Source organism: Larimichthys crocea, chromosome II, assembly GCF_000972845.2.
Source record: "Larimichthys crocea isolate SSNF chromosome II, L_crocea_2.0, whole genome shotgun sequence".
In the NCBI taxonomy this organism is placed as follows: Eukaryota; Metazoa; Chordata; class Actinopteri; family Sciaenidae; genus Larimichthys; species Larimichthys crocea.
The window spans coordinates 4,641,444-4,658,074 of record NC_040012.1 but is presented as its reverse complement, the minus strand read 5'-3'; the positions used below and the strand labels follow the sequence as shown (position 1 = coordinate 4,658,074).

At 41.8% G+C, this 16,631-nt stretch overlaps 1 protein-coding gene across 2 annotated transcripts in view; it reads right to left on the bottom strand.

Annotated features, from left to right (window-relative positions):
* atp1a2a (ATPase Na+/K+ transporting subunit alpha 2a) overlaps positions 1-16,631 on the bottom strand; it is a 40,914-nt gene that overhangs the window by 14,056 nt on the left and 10,227 nt on the right. Inside the window, exons 9-14 of one of the 2 annotated variants that reach the window (XM_027288516.1) lie at positions 9,274-9,279; positions 8,090-8,288; positions 6,945-7,054; positions 3,711-3,845; positions 2,202-2,281; positions 542-651 (exon numbers count right to left, since the gene is read on the bottom strand). In XM_027288516.1, coding sequence (XP_027144317.1) covers positions 542-651; positions 2,202-2,281; positions 3,711-3,845; positions 6,945-7,054; positions 8,090-8,288; positions 9,274-9,279 — 640 coding nt within the window. Of the gene's footprint in view, positions 1-541; positions 652-2,201; positions 2,282-3,710; positions 3,846-6,944; positions 7,055-8,089; positions 8,289-9,273; positions 9,280-10,181; positions 10,350-16,631 lie in introns of both variants that reach the window. The other variant, XM_027288510.1, reaches the window with a different exon arrangement.

Here is a 16,631-nt window from a genome sequence, read left to right as displayed (position 1 = left end):
GAAAAAAAAAATCATCATCACCTAAGGCGTATCTGAGATTTAATCATTTACACGATTTCAAAAAATTGGCACTATTCCACATCGCGGCGTTTGAAAAAGTGACACCTGCTCTAACAAAACCATGATAGCTCATAATTATTACCTATGGCACTTTTTAAATGGTGCCAGGTAACTTTTTTTTTTCCCCCAGTTGTCAGGATGATGACATTTACAGAGTTTGGATGCTAAACACTTCAGAGATATTGAAAGTTGAACTTCAGGGTAATGATTTTTTTGGTTCTCCCAAAATGTGTCTATGGCATTTCACAAGGGAAAATGATATTTGATGTACAAATTTTAGAGCAGCGTTTGAAATAAATTACCTGTCCATTACCTGCTCCTAATCACTACTACATTACACACCGAATTCACACGGCAAAGAAAACCCCAAATTCCCATTGTGCAGTCTTCACTGTGATGGAGACATTTGGTTTAACTTCCCCTTTAACCGAGGAGATTAGATGAGGCGACTGCTGTGTCAAACTGTTGCTATGAAACGTACCGAGCACTCTCTCTCCCAGTCCTCCCAGCTCCATGTAGGCACTCTGGAAAGACTCTCTCCAGTTCTCATCAAGAGGATATTCCTGGCCGTGGATCATAATGGTGCTGCACCTATAAAACATTTATTAATAACACCTTTACTACTGACTGCTACCTGAAAAACAGTTTTAATGGTTGAAGTGGAGGTGAGTAAACGATCTGTTCAATAAAATACAATAAAAGCTTTGAGACTAAACTCTTATACAACATAACATCAGTTTTTAATGACACACACAATAAGTTATACTCTGTGCGAGGCTTTATTTTGGCACAGAGATCACACTCGGTGGCGCTTTTCATCTGACTGAAAGGATAATTGGACTCGGCAGACGAGTGCTTGGGCTGACCAGAAGGGAAACTGGGCCAAAACCGGTGTGACATTACACATAGTGTGACAATATGGCCAAAAAGGAGCATGGTGCGTCTCATCCGAGCACAGAAGGATAAGATTTTTCTCATGTTCGACAAATCCACCCGAAAAGACCAAAACCAGCACATTGTTAACGCCTCTCCAAATCTCATCGGCTATTGCCTGACGACGACTTAGCCTCTGGGGACAACGGCCAATGTTTCGGGGCGTCTTCTGGTTGTAGCCAGAAGATATCTGGGCCAAGACTTCCTTCTTCCATGTGGCGGGTCATTGTTTACAAGTATGATTAAGCAACTTGAGACACGAGAATGGAGCTGGAGCATGTCCAGAGACTGATCTCAAGTGTCTGGCTAATCTCTGTAAACAGATATCTGCATATGAATTCAGATAGATAATAAAAGCTGATAAAAAAAAAGCTAAATCGCCACCGGATGGGTCAGTCGATGGGATCTGAGAGTGCGTTTCCACCTGCGTGCAACCAAAGCCTGCTCAAACGTGACCGGTCAATACCACTCCAACTATAAACAGGGACTGCAAATGAAATACTAGATACCAAAATCTTGTCCCATGCTTACAGATTCTGCATTCATAAGCACATATCGGTTTATGAAGTTTAATGCATCTCCTCCATACTTGTGGCTCTCAGCAACAAATCCCATTAGTTTTCCACTGAAACGGGACATAAATATATAATTTAATTGATTTTTTTTAAAAAGGGGAATGTTTTTCCTATAGATTTAACAAGCATTAATACGACAGGAGCGAACTGCGAATTTGTCGGAGACTATTTTCACCAGTGGATTAATGCGCATTTGGTGCTCTAGTGAGTAATTATGGCAGCAGGACGGCGTATGTGGGATTGACTCAAAATAAACCGCAGTGTGTGTGTGTGTGTGTGTTCACGGTGATGAAGGGACATGTCAGCAGTGCAACAGGGTGACTCACTGACGTGTTTTTAATTGTTTTTTTTTTAGATTTTCTATATGGTTTTCAATCGTTTTTACTCAGGAACGGAGGAACACGGTATCTACTTGTTACTGGAATCAATTCAAAGTTGGTTTTAGTCTTTTCAGGGGGATTTGTTCACAACAAAATAAAAGTCAACCATAAAGAATATCACCAGACTTTAAGAGAGTGCATCTTTTTTCATTACGTCCCTCGAAGAGAAGTAATAGGTGAATAAAAAAAACAAGAAAAAAAAACGTCGTGCTACTTGTGAGACGTATAATCAATCCATTATTGATTAACCAACCTGTCCAGGATTCTCTCCGGCGCTCCCTTCATGACCAGAATATGACCGGAGGGATTGTCCTCCCCTTCATGGATAGAGAGCTTGACGACAGAGGAGCAGAGGAGGAGGAAGACCGGGTGAGGACACGACATGACAATCCAACACGTGTCTGTTTTAGTAAGAAAAAGGCTCGACACAGACGTGCTCCTTAGTAACACCCAACAATGAATTTCACGTCCATGCCAACGATCATTCTTCGGGCACTGGTGTCATATTTTTTCCAAGTGGTTTGAAAGCAAAGTCTTATCGAAGCTGACTTGACTGAGTGTGCATTGTAAGTCATATGTATCCCCCATGTTGAAGGAGCATTCATTCAGAAATGTATTCCTGTGGTGTTACACCGTGCATTACCCATTCCCCCGCACAAATACACACACACACACACACACACACACGCACTACCCCAGGTAATTTGTATCGGAGTCACAGCATATCTAATCTCAGAAAACCAGAGCAAAATTGCTTTTTTCTTTTTCTTCTCCCTCAACACAGACATTCCTATTTTAAGTCAGGGAACAGGTGCAAAAAAAAAAATACATGCAGGAAGTCCTTTGTTTGCTTCAACATCACTGTTGTGTTATTCATACGCTGGTTCAAATCTCCAGACAGGATGGGAAAGGACTAGGTGTGGAAAGCAGAAACGTTCCTCTGCTTGCCTTAATTGCTGCAGTGCCCTTGAGCAAGGTGGTAAAAGCTTGATGAGATGACTTTTTCATAGCTCGGTATTAACTTTGAATATTTACCGATGCTGTTGTCGACTCATGTGGCTTAATGCAAGACTTTGCAGTCGTAACTGTTTACAGTGAAACGGCATAAGATTGTAGCATCACAATGGAAATCATTTTTGTTGCTGCTGTTATTTATTCAGCAGACGGCTGCTGCAAATTCTGTCTGTCTCCAATGGAAGTTACTGTTACGATTTGCCAATTTTCATTTAATGTCTGTAAAACTATTTACATCCGTAGCATTAAACCCACCCAAACATTGCTGAGCTTCTCGCCAAAGCCAGTTCAAACAAAAGGGATTTCTGTCCATAGAAAAAGCAACGGCGGCCAAAACAAACCGCTTTTGTAATCCACATTTATCCCCCTCCATCATAAATATCATCACAACACTGCAACAGCTTCTCTGCAGGCTAACCGTGCCGTGTCTGTGACCTGCGTTTGTGAGGCAGCCTCCGAGTATGAATGCGTGCAACAGTGTGAATGTAAAGCAGGGTCGTCGTCGTACAAAAAAAAAGGTTAAAAATGAATATGTATGAGTCACACAAAGCACGTCAGAAATACGTTTTCCAAAACATTGCATATGCGTCAGTTCATGGAGCACTCATAATGAATCACAAATGCATTAAAATGTAAACATTTCAAAGAAACGATTAAAAACTTAAAAGAGTTAAGCTTGGGATTTTACTGTACGCTTGCATCAGCAGCGCTTCCAGCACAAGGCCATGATGCAACATTAATCCAGTACCTGGTACTTGTTGGTGGAGTTGAAGGGGATCTCTGCCACTTTGTGGTTTCTGTCTCTCATGTCACGAACACTCCCACAGCACAGCTCGATGCATTTCAACAGAGCTGACTCTGACGCGTCCCCCGCTGTCTCCCTCTGGGGAAACACACACACACACACACACACACACACACACACACACATTAGCACAGTCACTCACATATGCATATTGAAAAATGAGTGTTGTCTGTCTCGCTGCCTGTGTTTATCACGCTGTGGCGGAAAAGGGAGCTCTAACTGATTAAAGCTGCACCTGAGAGGACTTTCTCCGCTTCCATTATGGTTCACGTTAATGATGCAGGGAGCCGGGTATCACATGCATCACCGACTTTACTGTATGTTTTCTGGACGCGCTTGTTTTTTAAAGTTATGTAACAATTTAATGTAAAAGTAATGAAAGTGCAAAAAAAAAAAAAAGCCTGGCTTTTCCTCTTTCTGTTTAGGGGATGAAAAATAATTTGATTAAAAGGTCTCGTTTTTCTTCTGGAAAAATAAAGCTGATTTCTCAACCGTGTACGCGCCACTTGCAAGGCTTCTTAGGGGCATTTTCTCAGGATATGGATGTAAAAGTCCCTGGATAAGAGGATTCTGCATCGAGTTGGATATATATATATTGTTAGAGGAACACATTAGACCATTGCCTATTGGCAATAATCAATAGAAAAATGGTTGTAGCCAACAATTCATGCCTGAATGAATGAAAAACGTACACACTTGAGGAAAAAGGTCCACGGCTTTGAGCATGTGTACACACACACAGATGGTGAGGAGCCTCAGAGTTTAATTATCCTGTTTGGGTGCACGTTGCTTTATCTTTGTGTTGTCGCGTGCAGGCTTGAACCATTTAAAGAGGAAATGCTCGTCTGATAACCTGTAAAATCCACCTCTGGATAAAAATCCACCCTAAGCAATTCATCCCACTCTCGGAGCCAATTTATTAAAATCCATACTGAACTGATTGACCTGACGGCCTGTATACCAACAGAGGCCGAACCAATACAAGAGATTTCTCTTTGTTCCTGTTTATTCATTCATGAACAGCCACAAAACAAGGACACGCACTCTGCAAGATTTGTCCTTGTTTGTGCCTTTTCATGAATGAATAAATAGACCAAGGAAATCCCATTCCTCTGTTATTCCGGGGGTGCAGATGGGGACTTGTTCTTGTAATGATAGTAGAGCCTGGGCCTTGACTGCTGTGTTTGAGTGCTGTCAGGAGATATGGCTGTTACTTTATGCAAGGGAGGGAAAAAAAAAAAAAAACCTGGGCACCTCGAGGAGCAGAGAGGTTGCAGTGGCAGGGTCTGCTCCCACTGGAGTCAAGAAGCTGTAAAATCCCTGTTGCTGAGAGCCACACAGAGCATTTCATCAGGTCAGTGTAGCACAGGTAGGTAGAACACTGGAATATTATTGACTTACCCACCCTGCAGTGTGTGTGTGTTTGTGTAACAGTGTGAGGGAGTTATTTCCAGGGGTGCATTGGATTATCTTCTGCGAGTTTGTGCTCATGTGTGAGAGGGACGCCGGGCGTGTAAACCAGTGTGTGTGCTGCACCGGTGTCAAGTGGTATTGACAAATTATTTTTATAGGTTGTTTTTTTCCCCTGTGAGTGCCATGTGGGTGACGATCAGCTGGCCACAGCCGAGAATACAAAGTAGATTCACTCAGTGTACTCGAGTATATCCATGCTGTGCTACTCTACGCTGTAAATATTATTTACTTATTGTTATTTAGCCAAAAGCAGTGGTGGAATGTACTTCTATACAAGCGCTGTCCTGCATTTCCATTTCTATTTTTTTTATGCCTGTACTCTGAGGGAAATATTGTATTTATAACTTTGCTACATTTATATGACGACTACTAGTTATTTTCCAGGTTAAGATGTTAAATATGAACCCCATATTATCAGTTTTTATTATACAATAAGATACATTATTATAGTTCAAACTGCTCAACATTATTTAAGTAGTTCAGATAAGCTCCCCATTGACCAGCTGCAATATTAAAATGCTGCATAGATGATATAATGTATGATAATATAACCCTGACTCTGTAACACACTGAGTCTTTTTTTTACTTGTATCAGTAAAAGTACATTTTGCTGCTTTTACTGCAGTAAAAGTCTTTATAGAACGTGGCATTGCTATTTTTACTCCTAGGTATTTCCGTACACCACTGCCTGTTTGTAAATACCATTCATTATAATCCATTTCAGCCTGGTTGCAGATGTCTCTAGAAAAAAAGATAATCTGCAAAACCTTCATAGTTTTACTTTTATTGTACAATTTACTGTTAATGCTGCTGTTCGATTGTATCTTGCTGACATTATTTGATCCATTTATTGTCAACAAAACCCCTAAAGAGACTAAAACCAACAATGAGTTTAACTTGCAAAAAGATGCGCTCCTCAAGCTGCAATCTCTGAACCGATTGGCTATCGTCTGATGATGACAATGGCCAATGTTTCTGGGCTAAGACTTCCTCTGCAGTACTGATATATGTTGATATATCTCCATATGAATGCAGATAACTTTAAAATAAATAACAATAAAAAGCCAAATCGGTGTCAGACAATCCAGGATTGTATTTCAGCCAACGTGTTCTGCCTCTTTTGCCCTCCACGCGGACCTGCTGCAACCAAAAGCCACTCAGGTGTAGCTGGTCAACACCACAAACAGAAACCAGCCAGAATTTCAGTCCCTTGCCATCCACATTCATATGCAGATATCTGTTTATAGGGATTACTCAAGCTGTCACCGAGGTGTGAAGGTGTGGCTCTTTTGTGTGTTTTTAATTGGCTTTGGACAGTAGTGGAGTTCTGTGCCATGGGGGGATGAGATATATCAGGCCGTGGCCATGAAGACAGTATGCACTGGTAGAATAAATTAAAAACAACTGTTATAGTTTGGTAATCGATCGGAATTCTTCCACCACTGCTTATTTTTGAGTGACAGCTCACATGACTTCTCCCTGCCGGCAAATCGTGTAGCCAGAATCATGTCTAATGAATAATGTGCATTAATTATATGATCCTAATGGAGAAAAAAAAAAGGTGGCCTGCTTAAGACGTCTCCGGATTAAATAAAACCTGCATGGCTTCAGAGAGTTTCAGAGTTCAGAAGCATCATTGCTTAAGCTTTTGGGAAACTGCTGTTGTAACTGTTGTGTCTGTCTGTGTGTGGTGGAGGGTTGTACCATCACGATGGGAAAGTCCTCCTGTCCGGCTTTGAAATCAGCTCTGTTGCACAGGCCGGCCACGCGAGACAGAGCAGACCAAGTAGCGGAGCTCTTGTCAAAACCCAAACCTGAGAGAATAAGAGGAGGAGATGTGTTAGACTTTTTTATTTTGGGTTCGGGTTCATGCAGTATTTATACTCGACTCTGGGTTCACACGGCAGCGCTGGATATTGTAGCTAAATAACAGAGGTCAGTTAAGTTGAGCAATCGCTATTTTCAGAAAAATTCATTTTTAACGAGAACGTTTCAAAAAATAATAACAAAAAGCCGTTTTCAAAATATCAAAAATTTCATCCCTTCCTACCTAATCAAACTGAAAATGACCCCTCGCTCTGCTGCCGGGCGCTTACATTCATTTTTCATCTTAGCCCAGACTCTCTAGGGCGCTCACTGTCACTGCTATTGAGAAAACAGTATCTGATGGTGTCACGCAACATACAGTGCACGCTGGCAAACTGTGGCTGGAGTTGTTGAACTTGACAAAGCGAAGTGCAAAAAGGCTAAAAAAAAAAAAAAAAAACCTGCAACAGCTGCAAAAAAAAAAATAAAATAAAAAACAGTGTGCACTCCTGAAAAATGTATGCAGTGTTATTTCCTTCAGCACTTTCACTGTTTCAGCAGTACAGTCTTTGTCTGCACTGCTGGCTATTCATTGTGTGATTGCACAATCGTCTGACTCAATACTCATTGGTATGCAGAAGAACACCTGTTTTTTTCTTGCAAACCTTTTGGTTATTGCTAAAAGCTTCTTTGAAATTTGGCTCGATTTTGACGCTGTTTTGGTCGGAGACAGGAATCCGATTGGTTCCGCAGCGGCAGCCTTTGCCGAGGAAGTCTGGGAAAAAAAAGATGTGTTTGTTGCTGAGGGTTGTGCCGCCCACTGCATACCGCTGCTCAATTAATCCAAGCAGTAGTGCGAACAGCAATGTTGGTTGGCGGCGTGAACATTGGACAGATGAATTTCAGCAGGTGGTCACACTCCCTTTCTGCATTCCCACACACTCTCCATCTCCTCCCTTTTTTTTATCTCTCAGAGTCTCCATCTCTCTTTTTCCTCCTCCTCCCTTTCTTTTTTCCCCTATCTCCCTCTCTCTCTCTCTTACCGGTCTGGTCCTCAGTGGTATCAGCCTCGTGGATCTGGTTGTCGAACCACATGTGGGCCACGGTCATGCGGTTCTGGGTCAGCGTGCCCGTCTTGTCAGAACAGATGGTGGAGGTGGAGCCGAGAGTCTCTACGGCCTCCAGGTTCTTTACCAGACAGTTCTTCTTGGCCATTCGCTTGGCAGTGAGAGTCAGACACACCTGGGAGGACGGCGGGAGGTGAGAGGGGAGGAAGAGAGGGAGGGGAAGAGGATAAGGGAGGATGGATGATTGTTAGTCGACGATAGGAGAGAGCATGTGTACGCACCGGTGCGTTCAAGTGTTTGTGCAAGTGAAACCATGCGTGGTCCAGGTGCCTTACAGCACAGGAGTGTGTTTGCGTGTGCGTGTGTATTTGGTTGGCTGGTTAACAGCAGGTGCATGGGGACATAAAAATGCGACGAATAGACAGATTCCATATGTTGTAAGAGACACGTCGATGCACATTACTTCAAGCTGACCGCATTACTCAAAACGGCGACAAACGCAGGAATTAATACGCACACACACACACAAATATTTACACACACAACTCGTGGTGTGTTTTAAGCAAAAGCAACTAAAGAAAGCAGTCACTGGAAGTTAATTTATTTTTCGGGACCAGTGAAATGTCGACTGATGGCATTTCAAATGCCAGCTGGCATGCACCTCAGCTCGCACTTTGTTTATCGTTGCAGAAAAAAAAAAAAAAAAAAACTTAGACGCACTTCAACATTTGAGGTACTTCAACAGTCAGTAATAAATCACCTGCTTTCCTGCATTCTGTAGTATCATTAGAGCTAACATTCACTGAGGGTAAATCAGAGTTAGGGGAAGCACAGGTGTAACTAATAACATCGATGGTGGCTGCATTCCATTTAGGTGTGCCAGTGAAGCCGTGACGACGAGCCAGCAGGCACAATATCAGGACTGTAGGACTGGCACGCTTAAAAGCTGCACTAATCAATATTTTTATGTTAACAATGCATCAAATTACTGCATGTAATGAGGTAACAGCTGCTCAAGACGACAAAGCCATGAAACACTAACACATTTCCCACTTAGTTCCCAGCGCCTTTCAGCCTCTTTTAGCTTGTTATTTTGATTTGCAGGGCCGTGAACTCATTAACTTCGTTTCCGGCAGCTTCAGGCAAGCTCATTAATGTACAGTAAGCTACCTGCAAACAAACAGCAGACAGGCACAGTTAGTGACTAACTGCTGAAGATTGAGATACTTCTTCTCAGGAGTTGGAGGAGACCAAAACAGAGCTAAACAGAGAGTGAATATGACTTCTCTTCTATTTATTTCTTATTTCTGAGTAATTTCTTATCCACCTTGTGTATACGAGCCGCCGTGACGAGTACATTTCCACACTGTGGGATCATTAAAGTCTATTTTATCTTATATTAGATGTATAATAGTTGAGTGGCCAGACACACAACTCAAAATGAATGCTAATGTCTGCTGGATGCCACTTTATCAGGTAATAACAACAATCGGGTAATAATATGTCAGATTTATTTACAGCTTGCTTTTGTGCCTGCAAATGGCAAAAAAATAAATAAATATGAATTACTGCAGATTTAAGTGGCCTCCAACCAGCCAATTATCTTACTCACATCTGTGACCACTGAATCTATACTATTATATATCAATCATACTACAGTCCACCTGTCAATCATCTCCATCTTCCAGTAACTCTTAAGGCTTAGTTTAGTTTATTCTGAAATATCTCATTTATAAATCAAATGAATTAAAGTGAACGTTGCAGTCGGAAATCGTTTTAACCTTTTTTGTTTGTTTGTGTACAGCAGCCAATTTATGACCTTTCCCCGTGGTTCTATCCCCAGGAGCATATCATGACCTGTCCTCGCCACAAGGAAACCTTTTTTTTTTTTTTAATTCAAACTGGAGTGCACATTGTTTTTGCAGCAGAAACAAGATGAAGCCGTGCTGGAAAAATCTCATTAAAAAGCATTTAAACTGATGTGCTCCTTCAAAAAAAACAAAAAACATTTTTGGGTGAATTATATATAATGAAACTCTCTCATAAGAAAAAAAACAATAACACTCACAGTGACAGTAGCGAGCAGTCCCTCGGGCACGTTCGCCACAATGATGCCAATGAGGAAGATGACGGCCTCCAGCCAGGTGTAGCCCAGGATGAGTGACAGGATGAAGAAGCTCACGCCCAGGAAGACGGCCACGCCTGTGATGATGTGGATGAAATGCTCGATCTCTATGTTGATTGGTGGTGAGTGTTATTGTTTTTTTTTTCTTATGAGAGATTTCATTATATATAATTCACCCAAAAATGTTTTTGTTTTTTTTGAAGGAGCACATCAGTTTAAATGCTTTTTAATGAGATTTTTTCCGCACGGCTTCATCTTGTTTCTGCTGCAAAAACAATGTGCACTCCAGTTTGAATTAAAAAAAAAAAAAAAGGTTTCCTTGTGCAGGACAGGTCATGATATGCTCCTGGGATAGAACCACGGGGAAAGGTCATAATTGGCTGCTGTAACCAAACAAAACAAAAAGGTTAAAACGATTTCCACTGCAACGTTCACTTTAATTCATTTGATTTATAAATGAGATATTTCAAAATAAACTAAACTAAGCCTTAAGAGTTCTGGAAGATGGAGATGATTGACAGGTGGATTGTAGATTGATATATAATAGTATAGATTCAGTGGTCACAAGGTGAGTAAGATAATTGGCTGGTTGGAGGCCACTTAAATCTGCAGTAATTCATATTTTTATTTTTTTTGCCATTTGCAGGCACAAAAGCAAGCTGTAAATAAATCTGACATATTATTACCTGATTGTTGTTATTACCTGATAAAGTGGCATCCAGCAGACATTAGCATTCATTTTGAGTTGTGTGTCTGGCCACTCAACTATATACATCTAATAAAAGATAAATAGACTTTAATGATCCCACAGTGGGAAATGTACTCGTCACGGCGGCTCGTATACACAAGGTGGATAAGAAGTTACTCAGAAATAAGAAATAAATAGAAGAAATCGCACTCTCTGTTTAGTCGCTGTTTTGGTCTCCTCCACCTCTGAGAGAAGTATCTAATCTAATCTCTTTCTTCAGCAGTTAGTCACTAACTTTGCCTGTCTGCTGTTTGTTTGCAGGTAGCTACTGTACATTAATGAGCTTGCCTGAAGCTGCCGGAAACGAAGTTAATGGGTTACGGCCCTGCAAATCAAAAAACAAGCTAAAAGAGGCTGAAAGGCGCTGGGAACTAAGTGGGAAATGTGTTAGTGTTTCATGGCTTTGTCGTCTTGAGCAGCTGGTTACCTACTCATACATGCATTATTTGATGCATTGTTAACATAAAAATATTGATTAGTGCAGCTTTAAGCGTGCCAGTCCTACAGTCCGATATGTGCCTGCTGGCTCGTCGTCACGGCTTCCTGGCACACCTAAATGGAATGCAGCCACCATCGATGTTATTAGTTACACCTGTGCTTCCCCTAACTCTGATTTACCCTCAGTGAATGTTAGCTCTAATGATACTACAGAATGCAGGGAAGCAGGTGATTTATTACTGACTGTTGAAGTACCCAATCAATGTTGAAGTGCGTCTAAGTTTTTTTTTTTTTCTGCAACGATAAACAAAGTGCGAGCTGAGGTGCATGCCAGCTGGCATTTGAAATGCCATCAGTCGACATTTCCACTGGTCCCGAAAATAAATTAACTTCCAGGACTGCTTTCTTAGTTGCTTTTGCTTAAAACACACCACGAGTTGTGTGTGTAAATATTTGTGTGTGGTGTGCGTATTAATTCCTGCGTTTGTCGCCGTTTGAGTAATGCGGCAGCTTGAAGTAAGTGCATCGACGTGTCTCTTACAACATATGGAATCTGTCTATCGTCCGCATTTTTTATGTCCCCGTGCACCTGCTGTTAACCAGCCAACCAAATACACACGCACACGCAAACACACTCCATGCTGTAAGGCACCTGGACCACGCATGGTTTCACTTGCACAAACACTTGAACGCACCGGTGCGTACACATGCCTCTCCTATCGTCGACTAACAATCATCCATCCTCCCTTATCCTCTTCCCTCCTCTCTTCCTCCCCTCTCACCTCCCGCCGTCCTCAGGTGTGTCTGACTCTCACTGCCAAGCGAATGGCCAGAAGAACTGTCTGGTAAAGAACCTGGAGGCCGTAGAGACTCTCGGCTCCACCTCCACCATCTGTTCTGACAAGACGGGCACGCTGACCCAGAACCGCATGACCGTGGCCCACATGTGGTTCGACAACAGATCCACGAGGCTGATACCATGCGGGACCAGACCGGTAGAGAGAGAGAGAGATAGGGGAAAAAAGAAAGGAGGGAGGAGGAAAAAGAGAGAGGAAGATGAGACTCTGAGAGATAAAAAAAAGGGAGGAGATGGAGAGTGTGTGGGAATGCAAAAGGGAGTGTGACCACCTGCTGAAATTCATCTGTCCAATGTTCACGCGCCAACCAACATGCTGTTCGCACTACTGCTTGGATTAATTGAGCAGCGGTATGCAGTGGGGGCGCACACACCCTCAGCAACAAACACATCTTTTTTTCCCAGACTTCCTCGGCAAAGGCTGCCGCTGCGGAACCAATCGGATCCTGTCTCGACCAAAACAGCGTCAAATCGAGCCAAATTTCAAAGAAGCTTTTAGCAATAACCAAAAGGTTTGCAAGAAAAAACAGGTGTTCTTCTGCATACCAATGAGTATTGAGTCAGACGATTGTGCAATCACACAATGAATAGCCAGCAGTGCAGACAAAGACTGTACTGCTGAAACAGTGAAAGTGCTGAAGGAAATAACACTGCATACATTTTTCAGGAGTGCACACTGTTTTTTTATTTTTATTTTTTTTTGCAGCTGTTCAGGTTTTTTTTTTTTTTTTTTTTAGCCTTTTTGCACTTCGCTTTGTCAAGTTCAACAACTCCAGCCAGTTTGCCAGCGTGCACTGTATGTTGCGTGACACCATCAGATACTGTTTTCTCAATAGCAGTGACAGTGAGCGCCCTAGAGAGTCTGGGCTAAGATGAAAAATGAATGTAAGCGCCCGGCAGCAGAGCGAGGGGTCATTTTCAGTTTGATTAGGTGGGAAGGGATGAAATTTTTTGATATTTTGAAAACGGCTTTTTTGTTATATTTTAAAAGTTCTCGTTTAAAAATGAATTTTTCTGAACTGAAATAGCGATTGCTCAACTACTAAACTGACCTCTGTTATTTAGCTACAATATCCAGCGCTGCCGTGTGAACCCAGAGTCGAGTATAAATACATCGCATGAACCCATGAAAAAAAAAGTCTAACACATTCCTCCTCTTATTCTCCAGGTTTGGGTTTTGACAAGAGCTCCGCTACTTGGTCTGCTCTGTCTCGCGTGGCCGGCCTGGGCAACAGAGCTGATTTCAAAGCCGGACAGGAGGACTTTCCCATCGTGATGGTACAAGCCTCCACCACACACAGACAGACAACACAAGTACAACAGCAGTTTCCCAAAAGCTTAAGCAATGATGCTTTCTCCTCTGAAACTCTCTGAAGCCATGCAGGTTTTATTTAATCCGGAGACGTCTTAAGCAGCCACCTTTTTTTTCTCATTAGGATCATATAATTAATGCACATTATTCATTAGACATGATCTGGCTACAGATTTGCCGGCAGGGAGAAGTCATGTGAGCTGTCACTCAAAAAAAAGCAGTGGTGGAAGAATTCCGATCGATACCAAACTATAACAGTTGTTTTTAATTTATTCTACCAGTGCATACTGTCTTCATGGCCACGGCCTGATATATCTCATCCCCCCATGGAAAAGAACTCCACTACTGTCCAAAGCCAATTAAAAAACACACAAAACAGCCACACCTTACACCTCGGTGACAGCTTGAGTAATCCCTATAAACAGATATCTGCATATGAATGTGGATGGCAAGGGACGAAATTCTGGCACTGGAAGTGTTTGCTGGTTTCTGTTTGTGGTGTTGACCACACAACCTGAGTGGCTTTTGGTTGCAGCAGGTCCGCGTGGAGGGCAAAAGAGGCAGAACGCGTTGGCGGAAATACAATCCTGGATCGTCTGCACATTTGGCTTTTTTATCGTCATTTATTTTAAAGTTTCTGCATTCATATGGAGATATATACATAATCAGACTTCAGAGGAAGTCTTAGCCCAGAAACATTGGCCATTGCCCCTAGGGTAAATCATCATCGAGCCAATCGGTTCAGAGATTGCAGCTTGAGGAGCGCACTTTTTGCAAGTTAAACTCATGTGTTGGTTTAAGTCTCTTTAGGGGTTTTGTTTGACAATAAATGATCAAATAATGTCAGCAGAGATACAATCGAACAGCAGCATTAACAGTAAATTGTACAATAAAAGTAAAAACTATAAAGGTTTGCAGATTATCTTTAGAGACATCTGCAACAAGGCTGAAATGGATTATAATAAGGGGTATTTACAAAAGGCAGTGGTGTATGGAAAACCTAGAGTAAAAATAGCAATGCCACGTTCTATAAAAGACTTTTACTGCAGTAAAAGCAGCAAATATTACTTACTGATACAAGTAAAAAAAGACTCGTTGTTTAAAGTCAGGGTTATATTATCATACATTATATCATCTATGCAGCATTTTAATATTGCAGCTGGTCAATGGGAGCTTATTGAACTACTTAAATAATGTTGAGCAGTTTGACTATAAATGTATCTTATTGTATAATAAAAACTGATATATGGGGTTCATATTATAACATCGTAACCTGGAAAATAACTAGGATCGTCATATAAATGTAGCAAAGTTATAAATACAATATTCCCTCAGAGTACAGGTAAAAAAAATGGAAATGCAGGACAGCGCTTGTATAGAATTACATTCCACGCTGCTTTGGCTAAATAACAATAAGTAAAAGGAGCAAATCGAATAATTTTACAGGTAGAGTAGCACAGCATGGATATACTCGAGTATACTGAGTGAATCTACTTTGTATTCTCGGCTGTGGCAGCTGATCGTCACCACACTGGCACTCACAGGGGAAAAAAACAACTATAAAAATAATTTGTCAATACCACTTGACACCGTGCAGCACACACACTGGTTTACACGCCGGCGTCCCTCTCACACATAAGCACAAACTCGCAGAAGATAATCCAATGCACCCCTGGAAATAACTCCCTCACACTGTTACACAAACACACACACACTGCAGGGTGGGTAAGTCAATAATATTCCAGTGTTCTACCTACCTGTGCTCACACTGACCGGATGAAATGCTCTGTGGTGGCTCTAAGCAACAGGGATTTTACAGCTTCTTGACTCCAGTGGGAGCAGACCCTGCCACTGCAACCTCTCTGCTCCTCGAGGTGCCCAGGTTTTTTTTTTTTCCCCTCCTTGCATAAAGTAACAGCCATATCTCTCTGACAGCACTCAAACACAGCAGTCAAGGCCAGGCTCTAGCTATCATTACAAGAACAAGTCCCCATCTGCACCCCCGGAATAACAGAGGAATGGGATTTCCCTTGGTCTATTTATCATCATGAAAAGGCACAAACAAGGACAAAATCTTGCAGAGTGGTGTCCTTGTTTTGTGTGCTGTTCATGAATGAATAAACAGGAACAAAGAGAAATCTCTTGTATTGGTTCGGCCTCTGTTGGTATACAGGCCGTCAGGTCAATCAGTTCAGTATGGATTTTAATAAATTGGCTCCGAGAGTGGGATGAATTGCTTAGGGTGGATTTTTATCCAGAGGTGGATTTTACAGGTTATCAGACGAGCATTTCCTCTTTAAATGGTTCAAGCCTGCACGCGAAACACAAAGAAAGCAACGTGCACCCAAACAGGATATTAAAACTCTAGGCTCCTTACCATCTGTGTGTGTGTACACATGCTCAAAGCCGTGGACCTTTTTCCTCAAGTGGTGTACGTTTTTCATTCATTCGGCATGAATTTGTTGTTGCTACAACCATTTTTCTATTGATTATTGCCAAATAGGCAATGGTCTAATGTGTTCTCACAATATATATATATCCAACTCGATGCAAATCCTCTTATCCAGGGACTTTTAACATCCATATCCTGAGAAAATGCCCTAAGAGCCTTGCAAGTGGCGCGTACACGGTTGAGAAATCAGCTTTATTTTTTCCAGAAGAAAAACGAGACCTTTTAATCAAATTATTTTTCATCCCCTAAACAAAAAGAGGAAAAGCCAGGCTTTTTTTCACTTTATCTTTTACATAATTGTTACATAACTTTAAAAAACAAGCGCGCAGAAAACATACAGTAAAGTCGGTGATGCATGTGATACCCGGCTCCCTGCATCATTAACGTGAACCATAATGGAAGCGGAGAAAGTCTCTCAGGTGCAGCTTTAATCAGTTAGAGCTCCCTTTTCCGCCACAGCGTGATAAACACAGGCAGCGAGACAGACAACACTCATTTTTTCAATATGCATATGTGAGTGACTGTGCAATGTGTGTGTGTGTGTGTGTGTGTTTCCCCAGAGGGAGACGCGGGGGACGCGTCAGAGT